This window comes from Tasmannia lanceolata, unplaced genomic scaffold (genome assembly GCF_043159265.1).
Source record: "Tasmannia lanceolata isolate RefF3 unplaced genomic scaffold, GAP_Taslan_0.1 ptg000011l, whole genome shotgun sequence".
Taxonomy (NCBI): Eukaryota; Viridiplantae; Streptophyta; class Magnoliopsida; order Canellales; family Winteraceae; genus Tasmannia; species Tasmannia lanceolata.
In genome coordinates, this window is record NW_027518688.1 from 24356778 (window position 1) to 24378694 (window position 21917).

Genomic DNA, 21917 nt, shown 5'->3' on the forward strand with positions numbered 1-21917 from the left:
GCGTTTTCGACCATCTCTTTTGAAATTGTCGCGAATCAACCCATGTGAAAGGATTTATATAGTCTATTCCTAAAATGCCCTTATTCATTTGCAAAATGGAAACTGGTATTTACCACCCCCTATTTGATAGATACACTCCTATGTCTGTTTTTAAACATTTTCCTTTGCTTTTCAGCATTGTAAATGAAGTGTGAGTCATTTTAGTAACTTGAAGGTTTTAAATGGAGAAGCTGTGAAATCTCACACCTTCAAGTATGAGAATTATATTTCCCCGTTTCACAAAGGGAAGTGTCCCGGGCCACCCGCTTTAGTGTGTTTATGACTACTTTATGTTAAAAAGCGGGTGGCCCGGGGAAGAAAAGTAGGCAAATATATCATTTCCCTTTGACAAAAATACCTTATTAATTCCACAATGCCCTCGTTCTTGTGTATTATTCCTAGAATGTCAACAGGGACATGGATGAACCGAAGGATCCAGATGATTTGGGTCTGCTGTAGCGGGACAAAGACAAATGATATGGGTCCGCTGGAGTGAATTAGGGAATTGATATATTTGCCCCCGTCTTTTACTTAGGACAGCCCATTTGATGTAAAGATCGTAGTCATAAATACACAAGGGGAGGCTGGGTGCTTTGGAAGGAAAGAAACGCCAGGGTTTTCAAATGCTAGTGAAATCTCCAAAGTTTCTCTACATTAAGACGGTAGCGTTAACCATCTCCTGGGCAAAGGTCTTTCCCAATGTCGGCGTTGTGTCTGCATATGATTTGTAGCAGGGGTGGAGAGAGGTATGTAAGAATTCCGATAAGAGGTCTGCCATTTCTCAGGCTTGGGCCCACCATTTTACACCTCATGTTTCAATGTCGTGGGCTCACTATCTCCCCTCAATCCCATTCATAGGGTGGGGCCCACCATTTTACACCTCATGCTTTTTATCATGGGATGGGGCCTACCATTTTACACCTCAGGTTTTGATGGGTGGGGCCCACCATCTCCACCTATGCCATCCATTTTATCCCTAATGAACAATAGCCATCAAGTTCAAATACAAATTCAAATCCATTTTTTCAAATCAATCAAGTCATTCATTGAATCCTTTTTTACTATATTTCTGCGTATTTTCAAATTCAAATCATGATTATTCTTTAGATGGGGCTGTAAATAAGATAAAAATACAAATTCAAATCCATTTCCCCCATATTTCTACATATTTTCATGGCAAAATCACCATAAAAAATCGTGCTTGAGCTGGGTAAGGCGAGTGGAGGGAGCTCGGTGAGTCTGCTCTAAGTAATGGGTCTGACTGGAGATATAATGGTTTTTATATTTGTGGGATGTCTCCTCCCCTTTGATGTATTATTCTTACAGCAATGAATAAAATTCTTACCCCTGTTTTTATTCTTACAGCAATGAAAAAAATGAAAACTCATTTATTCTTAACAAAATGACTCACTAATCTTTCTGCAGAAGTTATAGAAGGAAATGAAAAAGAAAGCATTATTGGTGAGAAGTTTAGTTCAGGGGAAGGAAAGATAATCAACGAAGAACAACATGGAGAACAAGGCCACAATTCGCTACATCCCCCCATTACACTGTTCCATCAAATCTGTCAAATTATCAGGGAGTGCAAAATTCACATTATCTCCAACACCTGAAAGAGTGAGCTTGTACTCCATCTTGTTGCCCATCACCACCACCTCCATTGTTGTTGTTCATAGACATGTGAGCCAAACTCTGCTAGGGAATTTCGCGGAAAGCCATTTCGCGGCTCACTTTTGGGTAAGATAACATACACACAGGTTGACTTTTTAGCAGAATTTGTCTTTTGCATTTAACTCATCTGAGGCGGCTGTTCTCGTGCAAAGGTGAGTCGCGAAATGGCTTTCCGCCAAATTGCCTAACAAATTCCTTATATGTGTTTTGCTGCACAAAAGTCAAGATGGCTTTGAGATTTGGCTTGGCATTTAGGTGCCATGTCAGCAAAGCTCCTTATTTGGTTGCCAATATAGCATTGAAATCTCTGGAGACTACCAGAGATGCCTCTTGGCTAACCATTGCATGTATGCTCATGTATCACCCTTGTCCCTCTCTTTATAAAATGTTGAAGTACAAATTATTAAATAACACCAACACTAACAGCTTAAGTATAAATGATTAAATAACACCAACTCTATAAAAGCTTAAGCTTTTGGAGTAATTGGTTGTTTCACAAGAAATCCAAGCCCTAAACCACAAAAGGTAGCTTGGATTTCTTAGGAATGATGCCTTTTCTCTTTATCTTTCTCTCTCTTCTCTCTCTAGATTGGTAATAACACCCCCTACCACTACTCTACAAGGTTGACAACCAAACAACACTTACTATTACTCACAAACATTCACCGAGGTGAATTCTATTCCACCATTCTCCTATTGACTGCATATTCTACTACTCTCCGAGTCTATACCGTACAACCAACGAATAAGCCATATATTATTTGCATAGACCTACTAGGAAAGAAAATAATCCATCAAACGGATCGCTTACCACATTCTTTTTATCGCGTACCACATTTTTTTTAACCGGACTGCATACCACCACATGATTGGTGGTTTATATAAAGGGAAGTAATCTATTTGGCCCTTTTATCGTTCAAAAAATAAAATAAATAATAGATCATTTTTCTCTCCTTGGATTGAGAGCTCATTAGATGTCTAGGCTCTTACAATTCACAAAAAAAAAAAAAAAATCAACAACCAATCAAAGAAGTGTTCAATGAAGCAAGGACTAAGAAGTACCATTATCAAGACAAGGGAGTACATATATCATTTCTCCTCTAAAGTAGACAGACTTGTGTGCAATCTTAAACATGAAGGCATCCTTTAGGATCTTGAGTCAAGGGAGCCGATGAAGGTGACGATAGGCGGCTTTCGATCATCAGGTCACAGTTGAACTAAGGATATAGTTCAAATGAACAGTAGACCATGCCAACCCTATAGCTCTTAAGAACACCAATCGCTTCACACACTTTTTTTTTTAAAACCCGGAACAGATTGCGGCCCCGGCGAGGACCTCAAAATATTATATAGAATTTGCAAAATTACAAGAAGAGGGCTAATCGACTCACCTCTAAATCAGAAACCAAAAGGGGGAAAACGAAAAACAACACATTCCCTTAATACCGCCCACCACCTAGGTCATCCTCGACCGGAGATTTGGAAGACCTAAGGCATCACATCTTGCAGCCCCACGGGCCGTGGTTGGCATTTCTGACCAGTCTTGATAAATTTGGTTCAATTTGGTAATAACAGCTTCATTTGTGTTCTATTAATCGCTTCACAGACTTGAAATTTTCAATTCATATCTGTACAGACTTGAAGTTTTCAAAGCAAAAATGAAAAGAAAAGCATTTTTTATGAAGATTAACTAACCAGTTTGCCATTCAAAACAAAATTAAGTAACCAGACGACGACTATGAGGATTAGAGGGTGTTTTATTAATGTAGTTTTATGCAAAATTTCCAAAAAGAAGATGCAATGAAGCTTCTTTTCCTCATTCAATAATCTCTCACCCTCATCAACTTTACATAAGCACCTTTGTATAAAGCTGCACTACTTGTGGGTGTTATCTTCCTGCCATTTGAGATTTTTTGCTAACAGAAAAGGGCGGAAGAGCTCCTTGTTCAGTTAGGGGCATTCGAAAAATAGCCTTTGATGGCCTCTACCATTCATTTCTGATGTTTGTCTCCTTGTTCCAAAGCTCTTCGGTTGTTCATTTTTCTGGGTTTTATCAGTCAAGTGCCTTGCCTCAATTTCAGCTATTACCCCCAATTCAACACCAGCAATGTGATGGATTTCGATTTCATGGGTACCTCAAATTTAGCTTATGGATCTCTGCAAATTACAAGGGATTCATTCAATCTTCCCATGGAGAACCAAGCTGGAAGGGTTGTATACAATGACACATTCAAGTTAAGGAAGGGTGGTCAAATTGCATCTTCAACACTTCGTTTGTGTTTAACTTTAAGCCTGTGAAAGGATCAGGTGGGGATGGCTTGGCTTTCATCCTCACAGAAAAAATGGAGCTTCCCATCAACAGCTCTGGGAAATAGCTCGGGATCACAAACCAAGAAACAAATGGGTCGTCTAAAATAGTATCAATTGAATTTGATACAAGGAAAAGCTATGCAGATGATCTAGATGATAACCACGTGGGCGTGGACGTAAATGGAATGATCTCCCTCAAGCAAGTTTCAATGAGTAGCTATGGTGTAAATGAATCCGATGTCCTAGTCGATATTCGATTTGATGGTAAGTCAACAAACTTGACCACTTATGTTTCCATGCCTAATCCTTACTATTCTAAAAGCCTAGACCTTGCAATTTCGTCAACCAACTTCCCTTCTAATTCCTTGTGTGTCCCGGCAGCTATATCTCCCATGACCTTTGATTTCCATTTTGCTTTTAGTGAAGTCATCTGATGCGTCGGCTACACCATGGCATTTATGTCTTTTCCCCTCCTGTTTTACCCTCGAAGAAACGTCCAAAAAACACCGTCTTCTCTTCTCGCACAACTCAACACCTGTTGCTATTATGTCCCAGACCAGCAGCACCTGTCATCTAGATGCCAGCACATGTCATTTAACTCTCTCTCTCTCTCTCTCTCTCTCTCATCATCTATTCTTCTTTTTCCACTCTCCGGTTCTACCCATTGCGAGGGCTTGTCACTCCATTTCCTAAGGTTTCTTCCTTGCCACCACCGCACCTTCCAGTCAGTATTTGATTTTATCTTTTTCTTCAATGCCAATTTAATTTCTTGTGCCAAACAACATAAAACCCTTCGTATGTAAACATGTTCTTGTTTTTGTTTTTTTTTGTCCACCGGAGGAACTTTTGTTCTCCTTCTTTCCTGGGCCTTGATGCCGTCGATGTATCGACGTCCATCTGCTAATTCTTTTCAATCTCCAGAATCAACATATGCATTGTTTCAAAACTCCCTATGTCAATCATCAACTCGGCGAGTCAACTCCTTTTTTATCTTGGCTGAGTTCTTGCCCGAGCCTGCATTTTATTCTACCATGTCAATCAAAACTCTTTTTGACTCTCCTGAGATATGATTGCATCAGTATGATATGATGGCTCCATCTGGATCCTGGATTATTAAATTTAATCCAGTTCTGCATTGGAGGTTTTTAATTAACCTGAGTGATTGTTAAAGTTTGTGGAATTTAAGAGTTAATGTACTTTCTATACTTTTCTTCTGTCATATAAATGAGTATTTTGGAAGTCTGGGAAATGTCTAAGTCTTCCTTGCTTTAAGTTCGTATCTCGTTTTGATCTTTGGATTGGATGGAGGGAGATCTGTTTTAGTGTGGCACAGCATCCTTTGGTTGTGCAACCTTGGGAGCCATCGACTCAAGGTTATTTTAAGCTTAACTTTGATGGATCAAGTAGGGGAAATCCAAGTCGGGCAGGAATCGGTGGTGTTCTATGGGATGCAGGGGATGGTTATATGGGCTTTTGCAGGGCTTATAGGCGTTTCAGATGCTAGCAAGGCGGAGGTTCGAGCAGTTCACCAACGGATAAAGTACTTTTGATCAGGGCTCGTTGGAAGGGTGATAGTGGAGGGAAACTCCCTCAATGTCATCTGGTGGCTTAGAGGTTTCCTTGTGCCCCCTTAAAGATTCGCGCCCTTTTTTGACGAGATCCTAGACCGAGTAGGAGGGTCATCAATAGTCTTTAACCATGTCAGAAGGTCTGCAAATAGTGTGGAGGACAAACTAGTGAGGGACGGTGTAGATAAGGAGGGGTTTCAGTTGTTCGATTTTCTTCCCCCCTTGATGTTTTTCTCTCTCCTTTTCTTTCTGTTGTTTTTGTCTATGATGCTTCTTGTGTCTCTTTTGGGTTGATCATCTCGGTCTTCCCTTTGGTTTTAATGAAATTCGTCTAACATTCGAAAAAAAGGAAATGTCCAAGTCTAGAATATGATAAGTCTCATTTTTTTTGAATGCCAAGAATATGATAAGTTTAGGAAATGATATCTTACATTCTCTACTAATACTGACACTTGGAAGGTCTCATTGACTTCTCTATACAAAAGGTTGGGTTGTATGTCTTCATTTGGATGCAAGAAAAAGATAAAGAAAAATAAAGAATATCAGTATTTCTTCCTCATTACTTGAGCTCTGCATTTGCAATTCATCCTTCTACAACAGTGGAAGGATAACAATCAAGAATATTCATAGCTTTGGATCTTTCCTCCAAGTGATAATCTATTTAGGAAACAATCTGAGTCTTCCAATTATTAAAGCTTCTAAGAATCTGGCTAAGCAACAGATTGCCCAAACAAACAGTTTCCCTTCCCTGCATTGCAAAAATCCAGCTCGGTAAACAAGTCTAAATACAGATTAGACATAGTAAATAGCGTGTAGTAAGCAAAATCATTGAAATTTAATAGATGATGGTAAAAGTTTGTAGGAAGAGAATTGGTAATGACAGTCATAAAATTAAGCATTTTTCTCACCAACAAACTGACATGGCTATAATGCATAATTTTGAGGATGTCTACACTCTACACAAGCCGCATGCAAGAACATATTAAACATATGATGGGATTTGCTAGGGACCATTGTAGAAGGCCTTTCATGGTTGGGCTATTGCATTAGAGACCAGCCACCTCAGATTAATTAAATGAAAAAGACAATCTGTTGAAAAGTGACCCATTTGGCTGATCTCTCATACAACAACAGCAGGCTGCGAAATGCGTCTCAGAGATAGTCCCTAGAAAATCCCGTTAAACATATAATAAAATGGATTGCAGCCCATGAAAAGCGTCTTTTGCATGTCCTTTTAAACTTTGTTATTACCAACTCTTCAGCATTGGACAAAGAGTTGGATTCACATGCGGACCAAATTGAAATATACTAAGAACAAGAAGAAAATAAATGATTATCGAATGGGAGATAGAGGAATTTCACGCATTCCGTCATGACTTCTCTCCCCTGCAAAAATTTCACTTCCGCTGCAGAGAGGTGGATTTTTCTTTTTGCGCCAAAGCTTGAAGATCAGCGATTCCTGGCCGAAAAAGGTAAAAATCCGACCAAGAAGTCTGTCCAAAGCTGTGGTCCCTTAAGTATTGTTATGTGTTTTGCGGGTGATTTTTGTTTTGTGCCATTGATCGGTAACTACATCTTAAACCTCCAATTGTTCGATGAAATAGTCTTAGAGAAAGGCCGATGCAACCTTTAGAATCCTCCTCTGCGGGCGTTCTGCCAGCCTTAAAACAATGGTGAGGGAATAAACTCTCTCTCTCTCTGATGCAGTTACCAAGCGTTTCTTCCTTCCTAAGCTGAGTCAGGGCGTGAAGGCTGCAGAGAAAACTCCCAATGGGGAACCTGCAATCTATTTCAAGGGAGAGGATATCCTGAAGGGTTCTGCTCCCTTCCATCTCTCGCTAAGTGTGAAATGCTCCAACAGAAGACCTCCTCTTGCCCTGGTTAGAAAACACTAAAACAGAAGCTCTATCTCTCGGAAGATCCCATAGGAACAACTGTGAATCAGAGACACATGCTTGCCTGTCTTAGCTCGCCAGGCTTGTGTCACGGGGAAACAGTTCAGGACACAACCGGTATTAAAATCCATCTCGTCTCGTCTCGTTGCGTCTTGGAAATGCGTTGTTTATAGCACCTTTGGTCGCCACTCGCCGCTAAGCTGGTTGGTTGGCCAAACTCTATAGGAGGAGTTGACCCCGTGACTTGCTGACTCCTCCCCCGTTAGGCCCAGCAGGTGTGGGCAGGAGCCTTGGTGGCTTGCTCATGAGTTGCAAGAGGACTTACTTGTGCATCTGTTGCACACAGTAGGAAATCATACTTCAACTCGTAGGCGTGCCCTAAGGGAGCTTTGGGTGCGGACTGCGAGCTATCCATAGGGATGCTCCAGTTTCTTTGGTTGAGGATGGGGGCCAAAGACAGTGCATGTTGGGTTGGGTTCCCACATGCATTGCGCGGCGGACCGGTGCAGGGGGCTACTTATACTGTTTGCCCCTCTGCACCGCGGTACGTCTCGTGGGTAGGCCATTCTCTAGGCCTTCCATGGGTTCGTGCCGGGGCGACTTCGGTTGCCCTCGCGAGGTGTACACCTTGCGGATCAGTCCATGGGGCATCTTGCTCCTTGGATGACCAAGCCCTAGTGCTTGGCGGGTGGTGCGTGGCATCGTCATGCCTCGTACTCGATGGACTTTGCATTAGGCCCCAAGGCCTTATGTTCGATGTACTCGTGATGCAGGCTGATCATGAGTGTGGGTATCTAGAAGCGCATGTCAAGATCTGAGCCAAGTAGCCTGTTGAACAGCTTAGAGTTTGTGTGCACATTTGAAGCATCAAGGGGTGTTGGCGAGTAGGGCCTTTAAAGGCTTGCACGATTGAAGGCTGGCCCTAGCATTCGTGCATGTTGGGGCGCCGCACGGGTTATTCCGTTGCTCAAATATTTGGCCCGTGACACTTGGCACTGATAGTGACTTCATGGCAGTCTGTTGGCAGACAGCATCAAGATTCAAGTTCTCCTACTCCAGTTCTTAAGGTGGAGATCTTTTTTTCTAACCCGGAATTTATCTAGGAACCCGGGGGCACCTTAAATTCTATTAATGAGGAGGAGGACATATAACCTTGCCTACAACCCAAACATGATACTAGAAGAGGAAAAAAAATATATGCCCTTTACCCCCTTTACCCCTCTACAAAGAAACAAACAATATTTATTCAGTGCGAATATAAAGAAAGCATAATTGGTAGCATCTAACGGATCCTCTAGAGTTCTTGGGGGTGTAGCCCATTACCAAAAGACTGCATTAGTGTTGGTGTCACAAGCATGATTGGCCAAGCTATCCGCAACAAGATTACCTTCCCTGAAAGGGAAGTGATATTTACGCCCCTTTTGATCACCAGGGACACCCAACGTCAATGTATCAATGGCCAAAAGGGAGCTGATGCACTTTATGTCAGAAAAATCCAGTGGCTTTGATTGCAAAGTACACTGGCAAATGGGTGTCCCTGGTGATGAAAGGGGCGTAAATATCATTTCCCTCCCTGAAAATGTGAGTAATAACAAAATCCATAGTAGATAATGTGAGATCCCACATCATAAGGGGAGGGAAAGATTCTAAGCTATATATATGTGCACTCCCTCTCCCCATGCAGAAGCATTTATGCATCTCCAAAGGGCGGGCTCCATGGAGTGGGTCAGACACGGTTAGTGCTACTGGAAACAAAACCGGGGAGCGTGGGTAAACCCAGAACAGGGAAATATTTACAGGGTCAGGGCGTGACAAAATGGTATCAGAGCGGACCTCCCCTAGTACAGTGTGCCAACGAGGACGTTGACCCCAAGTGGGGTGGATTGTGAGATCCCACATCGGAAGGGGAGGGAAAGATTCTGGGCTATATATGTGTGGACTCCCTCTCCCTATGTAGATGTGTTCTCAGCATCTCCAAGGGGCGGGCCCTGCAGAGTGGGTTGGGCACGGTTAGTGCTGCTGGAAAACAAAACCAGAGAGGGTGGTAAACCCAAAACCGGACAATATTTACATAGCGAGGTCGGGACGTTTCCCTTATCACTTTTATAATATAGTGAATGTGCCAAGGGAAAGTATCTTTACCTTTTATGATATTAACAAGGACAAGACTATCCGATTCAATTCAGATTTTTTTTAATACTTACAAAGCAGCACAGTAACGAAGACCATCACCTCTCATAGCTCTAGCATGTTAGTGTTCACATCATAGAATACTAACATGATTATGCTCCAGGTGAAGAGCCCCCAATTGCTCCCGTATGGATCACCCTCCCTGGGCTCCCACTATTGTGCTATAACGATGATTTCCTTGTCTCGGTGGTTTGGTTAGAAGAGTGCTGAAAATTTATGGCCCTACTTCCATAGGATCTAAAATTGACTCCGCGAGATTGTGCTTGAACTAAGAATCAATGACGATCTCCCTGATCATTTATGTCTAGGATTCCCTGGGCAAAAAGGAAGATGGCTGAAGGTCATTTACGAAAGGATTTCTAACTACTGCAATTGCTGTCATAAATTCGGCCACAAGGAAACCATTTGTAAAATTTCCAATCTCTTAGCCTCTGCTAATCCCATGAAGATGTATCAATTAAAGAATAATACTATAGTTCAGAAAGTCCCTATGGAAGGAAGTACAAAGAGCTGGTTCCAAGTATCATTTTAGAAAAACGAAAAAGACCCAACTAGCCAGGATGGCAATGACACTACAGCTCCCTCAACCCCTCAACCATCAGCAAAAGATCAAATCAGGGAAGGGCATCAAAGCATAAAAAGATGACTGAGATGAAGTTGAAATGCATAGAGAAGCAGAGGTAGAACACATATCCTTTCTCATGAAGCAAAGAAAGATGCTCTGGGACTCTTCAATCCCAAGGCAGTATAGTATGCCAAGTGAGGAAGCATTGATGTTGCAGAGTCTCTCTTTGAGGTGACCCTTCACAGGGACTTGATCACTTGGAATGCTATGATCAATGGGCATGTCGTGCATGGGGATGGGAGTAGAGCGCTTGCTCTTTTTCATAAGATGGATGGTGTTGCCTCTGTAAGGCCTGATAGCATCACCTTTGTTGGGGTCCTAACAGCATGTAGCCATGCCGGTGTGGTTGATAAGGGTTGTGAATACTTTGATCTCATGGTTCAATTTTACCATATATGTCCCGAATTTGAACACTATTGATGCATGGTGGACCTTCTCGGCCATGCAGGGCATCTCTGTGATGCTGTGGAGCTCATCAACACCATACCAGTAAAAGTGGAGCCTTCAATTTGGGGTGCTTTACTTAATGCTTGTAGGATCCATAGAAATGTCGAGATAGGGACACATGTAGGGAGAATTCTTATAGAGTTGCATCCACAGAATTGTGAGTGAAACATCCTCTGTAATGTACTTGTGGTTACTGGGAAGTGAGATGAGGCTACAAGAGTGAGGAAGATGATGAAGGATAGGGGTATCAGGAAGATCCCTGGGAATAGCACAATCAATCTGAATGGTTCCATCCATGAATTCATTGTGGGTGATCAGTCACACACTGAGGTTAAAAGGATACATACAATCTTGGATTATTTAATGGAACAGTTGATGTCAGAAGGATATATTCCATGTCTAGTGGAGGCATAGTTGGGGGCTTGATTAGGAAGGACATGAAGAAATTTTGGCAAAGTAGATTCAAGCATTCCTAGCCACAAGCATGAGAATTCAGCTGTTGTGATGAATCAAGCAGAAATCTAGGGACCATGTGCTCAATTTGGTTTGGTGCACTGTTCTTGATGCTTGTTGTGATGAAGGCAATTTGATCTAGGCATGGGAATGATCAGTTACATATGGGTTTTATCAATATAACTGTCGAAATCATACATGACGTTTTGATTATAAAATGAATCAAGCAGATTATGCGGACTTGAGGGAGATGATAAAGGGAGTGGAGATCAAGACAACTAGTTTGCTTCACTGGCTACAACAGTCATCTGGTTTTGTGCAGTTCTTAACCAAAACTTAGTATAAAGACGCAAATTCATAAAAAATTGGCACCGCTCTAAAGCAAATGGCAGATAAAGGTAATGAGGATCAACATAAAAGACAGGATTTCCTGATGCATTGACTGAATCCTTGGAGTTGGTCGATTTGTACGGATGGTTTTGATATGTTCTTCGGGAAATCCATTTTTTCATTAAAAAAAATGAAAATTACCCATCTAGTTCAAATAAAAATTCACATCCCTTTTTTTTTACGTATCCATCAAGTCGTTAAATGAATCCATTTTTTTCAATATTTCTACATATTTTCAAATTTAAATCCAAAATATTTTAGATGGATCTATAAATAAGATAAAATACAAATTCAGATCCATTTTTCCCATATTTCTACATATTTTCATGGCAAAATTTCCCTTCAAATAATTGTTCAATGAATCAGTCAACCTGAGTTGGTACATTTCTGAGTTGACTCATCGATCAAATAAAAAACAAAATGAAAACTTATTTATCCTTAACAAAATGACTTACTAATCTTTCTGTAGAACTTACAGAAGAAAATGAAAAGGAAAGCATTATTGATGACAAGTTTATTTCAGGGGAAGGAAACATAATCATCCAACAACGGAGAAGAAGGCTACAATTCTCTACGCCCTTCCATTATAGGCATTCATCAAATTGGACAAATGATCAGGAATCGTAAAATCCACATTAGCTCCTATGTTACCTTACATCAAATTGGACAAATTATCAGGAATGGTAAAATCCACATTAGCTCCTATGTTACCTTGCAGCCCTATCCCCTCACCACCACTTCCATTGTTGATGTTGTTGTAGTCGTTTCCATAGTTGTTTTCGTTGTTATCATTGTCGTTGTTGGTGTTGTTGTAGTCGTATCCATTGTTGTTGTTGTTGTAATCGTTTCCATTGTTGTTGTCGTTGTTATCATTGTTGTTGTTGTTGTTGTTGCTGTTGTTGTTCACGGACATTTGAGCCAGACCCTGCAAGATCGAATCTACCATGTTGTTTGGATGGGTTGCAATTGGAGCCGTGTACGAAACTGGATTAACATGAAACGGGGAAGGGATTGGTCTTGCTTGTGAAGATTGTAGTGTGTTTTGCCACTGCTGACTATAGTTCCTCTGTATTTCATTTTGAATCATTTGATTCGCAAGCTGCCTTTGCCCCTGTATAATTGGCATGATTTGGGCCATGAAGTCATTTTGGTCCTGCAGTAATGGATTGACAAGCATGGGTTGAGCCATATGGCCTTGAAGTAATGGATTGACAAACGTGGGTTGAGGCATGGATGATCCCTGTCCCCTTGGCTGTTGTTGGTTATTGAATTGTGGCTGTGGCTGTGGCTGTGATTGTAGTTGTGGTTGTTGTTGTGTATTGGAGATCACACAACCCAAATGGGCATCGAACCCACAAGGAGCACAACGGTAGACCCAGTGAAGGGACCCGATGCCTCGGCAAATATCGCAAGAGAAAAGTGTATTTCCATATGGAGGGGTGTAGGTGAGGTTCAAGGAGTGAGGGTGAGCTTGGTGTTGTTTAACTCCAGGAAGAGATGCACAATTTACATGGAGGTCGAATTGGCATGTGGCGCAGTGGAAGGAGAAAGATGTGCCTAGTTTACCACATCCATCGCAAGTGAACTTGGCATCAAAGTATAATGGGGTGGCCAAGAGGGTGAGAGAGTGTTGAGGGTGGGCGGGGTGTTTGATCTGATTTGGGATTTGGGTGCATGATTTGTGAAGGATGTAGTTGCAAGAGGTGCATCTGTAGACCAACCCTGTGCAGGGTAATTGGCAACCATTACACTGAGCTTGCTCTTGTTGTTGCATATTGTACAATTGCAAGGGATGGACATGGCTGAAATGTTGAAGGGTAGTCTCTTGGGTACTGAATCGGGCTGTCTCTTGGGTACTCAATCTCCCCATCTCTCTCTCTCTCTCTCTCTCTCTCTCTCTCTCTCTTCTTGGTTGTAGATACTTCTCTCTCTCTCTCTGTGCCTTCTTGGTTGTAGATACTTTATATGTAACTTCTTCTCCAATTGGGGATATAAGTCAACCTCTAATTTTATTGACTTGTGATAAAAAAAGCTCTCTCTCTCTCTCATTTTTTTTCTTGGTTTTGGATACTTCGTATGTAGCTTCTTATCCAATTGGGGAGGTAAATCAAGCTATAAAATCATTGACTTTTGATAAGAGCCACCTTGAAGAAGATATGATATGAGACGAGAAGTTTCTTCTTTCGTTTTACTTCATGGGTGAAGTATTCTGCAATTTTGCCTCAACTGAATTTTTTATAACAAAACTTTCAAGCTGAAGTTTATTCTTGGGAAGGCTTTGCCCACTTAAATGCAGCTTTTCTATTTGACAAACAGGAATTTTGGACTTTGGTGAGCTTTTCCTTTTAAGAAAATTGCAACAAGGCTTTGGGTTCAAGCCTACATGCGGTTGGTGCCTTCAAAAGTCAAACAAGGAATGATTCGGTGTTGGGCACTGACAGCAAAGTTTTGCTGTAAGTCATGGTTATCACCTTCAAATGAAGGACTTGGAAGTTATGGGAAGTGGGCCCTAGTTGTTTTGATTGTTAAGTGGTGGATCAAGAGGGGGCCCACTAAGATCTCATTGTTTTGTGATTAAAGAAGCAAAATGCATGTGGGACTTTTCTTTTTCTAACCCATTTTCTGGTGCAAGGTGTGAAAGCTTTTACTTTGTGTTGGTCGTTAAATCATTAACAATGAAGTCAAATTAGAGGTCATAAACGTGAGTTGGGTGAAGGTCCTGCTAAACCTTAACTTGGGGTGCCGCCTGTATATATGTTGAACTTATTTTATGTTAGAAATTTTCAAAATGTTTTGGGTAAAGACAAAATATTTGAAAGTGTTTTATCAAATAAAATGAGAAAATTAAAACAGATTTTCAAACAGGGCCAGTCGACCATGGAGGTACGGTCGACCGCAGATTGGAATCTGGAAATATAAATGATTTCCAGAAAGGTATGGTCGGTCGACCGCAGTTCTTTGGATCGAAAAAAATAAGTTCAGAAGCATATCGGCGAGCGACTGTGAGTAGCCCGATCGACCGCGACTGCGCAAAAATCTATCCGTTAGGAGAAAAATGGACACATCTTTTCACTTCCAAATTTGAATATCTTTGTGTCCTTTTGTTTCCCAACAGTCATGGATGATTTCAAACTCAATGGACACTTTATGGATGATCCAGACTAGTTATATCGCGAAGAAGTGCGATCTAACAGGCATTGTACAAACCAATCTAAAGGGTACTTTGAAGGGATGCTTTTCACATTGAAAAGACATCTGTGGCTCTATAAAAAGAGCAGAAAATCTGTCTTTTAAAAAGTTAGTTATTGCTGGATCTTTTCTCTCATGAAACCCTTACTCTCTTGCTTTTAGAGGTTGATTTTTATTCAAAACAGTGCATTAAATACTGTTTTTCTGCAGAAACAGTTTTAGTGAATTTCTCTAAGGCTTGTAATTCTTAAAGGGTGTTTTGGGTTTGATTCCGCTTGTGCAAAGCGTCGTCAAACATTTGTAGGATATTCCTACAAGGCTTCATTGTATCTTTGAGGCAATTCACGGATCCCCTTTGCACACTACTAGTGGGGGTGAAATTTGTCTTAAGGAAAGCGATTACGCTCCTTGAAGCATCAATACTTAATGATCTTAAATCTCCATCAACACCAGATCCCTCCAACATTCTTAAGACAAATTTTCGTGGAGATCTTCAAGGCAGGTTTTCAAGAAGACAAGATGATGAATTTGATATAATGGTATGAATCACTTTCGTTGGACTTGATTACATAAGGTACGCTTTTCGGATTATAAATCATGTTTGATTTGATCAAGTTAAGCACATGGAATTATGTTTAATTCTATATGCTTTGTGACATCTTCATATTTCCCTTAAAAGAATGAAATCCACCATATTGAAAATGACTATCGTACTAGTCTGTGTTTCAAGGAGGTTTAATTCTCTTGGAAAATTGACTTTATGTCAATATTTAAAGAAAAGTAGAGTTTAACACTCTTACCTCTAAGATGGTTGAATCTCTTAAGAAAATTGGTTTGAATGTCAATAATTAGAGAAAGTAGAGTAAACTCTTACCATCTTATACACGGTCAATTGGTGAATAAGTAAGAAAGGGCATAAATAACACTTTCTTGTTTAATATGTAATTCTTGTAAAAAGAGAAATTTATGTGAAGATATATTTAAGGCATATGAGAATATTCACTTTCAATTTGAAATGTCATTTAGAACATAATAATTGATAAAAGTGAATGATGTTCATGTATGATATAGTTAATTTTATAGCCTTTTATTCATTGATTGGAAATCGGAAAGAGAAACAAACATGTTTAGTGTTCTTGATAAGAACATGTATGGCTTGGTTTTCCTTGTGGGTAAAGTTGGCCTAAGTTGGTGTATACTTCTTGGAAGAAGTTAGATGCACAATATAATAAAAGAATTATGAAGCCATGATATCCGAGGTTATATCCTCGAAGATGAAAACGTTTGATATTTGACTTGGGTATGACAAGTAACAATGGCCTGTTTTGATTTAAGAATCAAATTCAGAATGAAAGCACTCTCTTCAAAGGCAATTGTCACTAATGAAGTCAAAGGATAAGGATTGGAATTAGAATTTATTCTAAGAAAATTCCTTGGTCTTTCTGATATAAGTTGCTTGATAGAAACTAAAGATATTGTAGTCTTTAGTGACACTTATAATAAAGTGGGAGTAAACTTGTTTTAAATAACACGAGTAATATCTTTCAAGATAGTTTGAGAATAATCGGTTGTATAATGTTGATGTCATACAAGTAGTTATATTACTCACATACTTGTTAGTATGAAAATATTAATTTCATGATATGTTGCATGTTTAATCTTGATATTATTTGAAAACTTCAAATATGATAACATAGAATGAAACATGGTTATCATTAGAAAATGCATGTTTTTATACTTTCTAAAGTATAAATTATTTTCAAAATAAATATTTAAACTATACATGATGATACGTATATGATCTTTAATAAAGTATGTGAACAATCTTGATAAATTATGTCTTAGGTATTATATTAAGGTAAATTACCTCTTTCTTGATTTTGTGAAAATATAAAGGAAAGATGTGAAATAAGTTTTGCCTTATATATACATAGATGAAGCAAAACTAATAAATAGGATGTTAGCAGAAATCCTAGTTAGTGGGTAAAGCTTCAACAATCGCTAAATGTATACAGTGTATCATTATAAAAATTGAAAGAAATGGAAAACCTAACTTAGGTTATAGGGTATTTGTGTTAAGTTGCCAAACATGAATAAGAAGTTAGGAAGGAAGGGTATTGAGTGCATATTCCTAGATGTGCAAATTTACATGCTTTAAGAAGTAGAACTTGATGTTCTATGTGATTCCGCTTGTGCAAAGCGCCATCAAACATTTGTAGGATATTCCTATAAGGCTTCATTGTATCTTGGAGGCAATTCGCAGATCCCCTTTGCACACTACTGGTGGGGGCGAAATTTGTCTTAAGGAAAGCGATTACGCGCCTTGAAGCATCACTACTTAATGATCTTAAATCTGCATCAACACCAGATCCCACCAACATTTTAGAGATGGCAAGTGATACATTCAGCCCTTTTTCTTTGGTGGACCCCCCCCCCCTTCCTAGTGTTGTGATGACTACTCTCTCTCTCAAAGTTAAGATTTTTGACATTTTTTTGTCCGGCTAATGTTCAGCATGAGAGTCTACCCTGATTACACATCCCATGTGGGACCCAAATGTTGATCCTTTCAATCCTAACGGTGATTGACCAATAAGTTAATTAAACTCAATTTAAAAAAATGGTGAATATAGGTTAGCGTTGGTGGTGGTGCTGGAGAATTCCAATGTATTGCGTCCAAGATCATAAAGAGCTTGCCGGCGGACCTCTGCCGTCCCATTCTTGAGTGAGCTGGATCAAACAAATAGCCCTTCCCCATTTCTTATATTTTATGGAATCATAATTACCAGAAAACAATAAACAACAAGATGGTTCCAATCTAATTATATGGACTCCATAACTTTATACGGAGAAGATCGAGTCTAAACATCGAAAAAGGCTTAGTAGGATTGAAAACTCACTCTTTCTCTGATGCAGTTACAAAGCTGTTCTTCCTGCCTAAGCTGACTCGGGGCCGGCGTGAAGGCTGCAGAGAAAACTTCCAATGGGAAAGTGTCTTTACCTTTTATGATAGTGAAAAGGACAAAACTATCCGATTCAATCCTATTTTTTTTAATACTTAAAAAGCATCACAGTAACGAAGACCATCATCTCTCATAGCTCTAGCTTCAGCTAGTATGTTAGTATTCACATCATAGAATACTGACATGATTATGCTCCAGGTGAAGAACCCACAATTGGATCACCCTCCCTGGGCTCCCCTTAATTTGCTATAATGATGATTTCCTTATCTCGATGGTTTGGTTAGAAGAGTGCTGAAAATTTATGGCCCTACTTCCATAGGATCTAGAATTGACACCGCGTGATTCTGCTTCGAACTAAGAATCAATGACGATCTCCCTGACCATTTACGGCTAGGATTCCCTTGGCAAAAAGGAAGATGGCTGAAGGTCATTTACGAAAGGATTCCTAATGACTGCAATTGCTGTCTTAAATTCGGCCACAAGGAAACCATTTGTAAATTTTCCAATCTCTTAGCCTCTGCTAATTCTGTGAAGATGTATCAACTAAAGAATAATACTATAGTTCAGAAAGTCCCTAAGGAATGAAGTTCAAAGAGCTGGTTCCAAGTATCATTCCAGAAAAACAAAAAGGACCAGACTAGCCAGGATGGCAATGACACTACAGCTCCCTCAACCTCTCAACCATGTGCAAAAGACAAATCAGGGAAGGGCATCAAATCATAAAAAGATGACTGAGATGAAGTTGAAATGCATAAAGAAGCAGAGGTAGAACACATATCCTTTCTCATGAAGCAAAGAAAGATGCACTGGGACTCTTCAATCCCAAGGCAGTATAGTATGCCAAGTGAGGAAACATTGATGTTGCAGAGTCTCTCTTTGAGATGACCCTTCATAGGGACTTGATCACTTGGAATGCTATGATCAATGGGCATGCGGTGCATGGGGATGGGAGTAGAGCGCTTGCTCTTTTTCATGAGATGGATGGTGTTGCCTCCATAAGGCCTGATAGCATCACCTTTGTTGGGGTCCTAACAGCATGTCTGATTGATAAAGGTCGTGAATACTTTGATCTCATGGTTCAATTTTACCATATATGTACCGAATTAGAACACTATTGATGCATGGTGGACCTTCTCGGCCATGCAGGGCATCTCTCTGATGCTGTGGAGCTCATCAACACCACACCAGTAAAACTGGAGCCTTCAATTTGGGGTGGTTTATTTAATGCTTGTAGGATCCATAGAAATGTCGAGATGATAAGGACACGGGTAGGGAGGATTCTTATAGAATTGCATCCGCAGAATTGTGAGTGATACATCCTCTGTAATGTACTTGTCGATACTGGGAAGTGAGATGAGGCTACAAGAGTGAGGAAGATGATGAAGGATAGGGGTATCAGGAAGATTCCTAGGAATAGAACAATCAATCTGAATGGTTCCATCCATGAATTCATTGTGGGTGATCAGTCACACACTGAGGTTAAAAGGATACATACAATCTTGGATTATTTAATGGAACAGTTGATGTCAGAAGGATATATTCCATGTCTAGTGGAGGCATGGTTGGGGGTGTGATGGACCTTAGTAATCTCTTCTATGTTTATACCATTGCAATCACAACACTCATCTGAAACTAACATCACAACAAAATAGAAACAAACCAGAACTTATCATGAGTTTAACATTCATTACTTTCATTAACAAAAGTCCTTACACTTGCTATGTGGGGCTACAAAATTATAAGGAAATAACATGATTAACCTCATACCACATCAGAAATGGTATTGGGATTTCAATTTCACAAGATTTACAAAATGATAGAAAGTGGAGTGTTGGAGAAGTGTGGAATGTTGCTGGACTGGTGATGGAAGAGAGGAATGCTCACTGCATTCAATTACAAGTAAGGGATACACTATCCACTTCTTGGTTGGCTTCACTAGCTCAAGGTAACCCAACGAACAAAACTTAAAGATGGCATAAAAACATTGCATCATTCCCACTTATCCCCTTCTTATAGCTTGTTGCAATGATTCCCACCCAAAGCCAATGTGACTGTCCATATCATTTCAGTGCCCTAGTGAAAATATGGCCAAATGGGTTGTAGCCTTTACCAATAGATGGACACATGGGTTTCCTTATCATTTCAGCACCAAATCAGAAATAATCCAAAAGATGGCTATCTGATCGCCCCTTTGAACAATAGACGGGTCGATGGCCCTACGCCTTAGAGTGGAACTCCCACTTTATGGGCCCCACAAGCAAGCCATCTCCACACAAGCGAGCCATCTCCACACAAGCCGACCCCATGAATGACGCCCAAACACACAAAAAGCTGTCACATACAGCCATTTCCTTGCACTTCCATACGATCCACAACACTCGGTCAATGTTCCGAAAAAGGAACAATACAGGGGGCTTGATTAGGAAGGACATGAAGAAATTTTGGCCGAGTAGCTTCAAGCATTCCTAGCCATGTGAATTTTGGTTTTTTGCACTGTTCTTGATGCTTGTTGTGTTGAAGGCAATTTGATATAGGCATTGGAATGATCAGTTACATATGGGTTTGATCAATATAACTGTGGAAATCACACATGACGTTTTGATTATAAAATGAATCAAGCTGATTATGCGGACTTGAGGGAGATGATAAAGGGCGTGGAGATTAAGACAACTAATTTGCTTCACTGGCTACAGCAGTCATCTGGTTTTGTGCAGTTCTTAACCAGAACTTAGTATAAAGACGCACATTCATCAAAAAATGGCACTGTTCTAAAGCAAATAGCAGATAAAGGTAATGAGAAATCAACATAAAAGACAGGATTTCCTGATGCATTGGCTGAATCCTTGGAGTTGGTCGATTTGTACGGATGGTTTGGATATGTTCTTCGGGAAATCCATTTTTTCATTAAAAAAAAATGAAAATTACCCATCTAGTTCAAATAAAAATTCACATCCATTTTTTTTTTTCAAATCCATCAAGTCGTTTAATGAATCCATTTTTTGAATATTTCTACAAATTTTCAAATTTAAATCCAAATTTTTTTAGATGTGTCTATAAATTAGATAAAATACAAATTCAGGCCCATTTTCCCCATATTTCTACATATTTTCATGGCAAAATTTTCCTTCAAATAATTGTTCAATGAATCAGTCGACCTGAGTTGGTACATTTCTGAGTTGACTCATCGATCAAATAAATAAATAAATGAAAACTTATTTATCCTTAACAAAATGACTTACTAATCTTTCAGTAGAACTTACAGAAGAAAATGAAAAGGAAAGCATTATTGATGACAAGTTTATTTCAGGGGAAGTAAACATATGTTAGAGTCAAGCAAGGTTGCTTGAAGCATTACACCCTAGGTATCTAGTTTGGAATACCTAGTTTGCTGCCTCCAGACCCTATATATATATATATATGAGGAAAATGATTGTGAGCTTGAAGCTCATATAGCTTATATGAGCTTGAGGGCCGGAACACATGTGGGCCCACATTGTTAGGATGATCCAAAGCATTCATTTGAAAGGCCCTTACATAGATAAGGTGTATACAAAAAATCAGCTCCATAGGATCATCCTAACCCATCCAAAAGTGGAGGGCAAATGGACAGACACCGTTTGCCACAAATCTGCCCATTTTTGCACTCCGCTTTTGGAGGGGTTAGGATGATCCAATGGAGCTGATTTTTGGTACACACCCTATCTATGATGGAGCCTTGTAAATGAATGGTTTGGATCACCACAAAAAATGTGAGACCCATGTGTTTGGGCCCTCAAGCTCATATAAGCTATATGAGCTTCAAGCTCACAATCATTTTCCTCACAACCATTTTCCTCTATATATATATATATATATATATATATATATATATATATATATATATAGAGAGAGAGAGAGAGAAAACGGTTCCTACACATGTGTAGAGAGTTCTCTACACACTAGCTTAAAATACAGTGGGAGCCCACATTGTTTGGGTGATCCAAGCCATCCATATTAAAGGCCCTCACATAGATAGGGTGTCTACAAAAAATCAGATCCATAGGATCATCCCAACCCTACGATTTGTGGAGGTAAAATGGATGTCTTTAAACCTTCACAAATTAGTCCATTTTTTGCCTCCACAGTTCGAATGGTTAGGATGATCCTATGTATCTGATTTTTTGTGGACACCCTATCTATG

The 21917-nt window shown here is 39.8% G+C and overlaps 1 protein-coding gene across 1 annotated transcript; it reads right to left on the bottom strand.

Moving 5' to 3' along the window:
* Positions 1-6041: 6041 nt before the first annotated feature.
* On the bottom strand, positions 6042-13716 carry LOC143886300 (uncharacterized). Its single transcript, XM_077390238.1, has 2 exons — positions 12300-13716; positions 6042-6336 (listed from the first exon to the last, which is right to left on the bottom strand). Exons 1-2 carry the CDS (start codon positions 13456-13458, stop codon positions 6299-6301), a joined length of 1197 nt encoding a protein of 398 aa, XP_077246353.1. The 5' UTR covers positions 13459-13716; the 3' UTR covers positions 6042-6298.
* Between the last annotated feature and the right edge of the window lie 8201 nt (positions 13717-21917).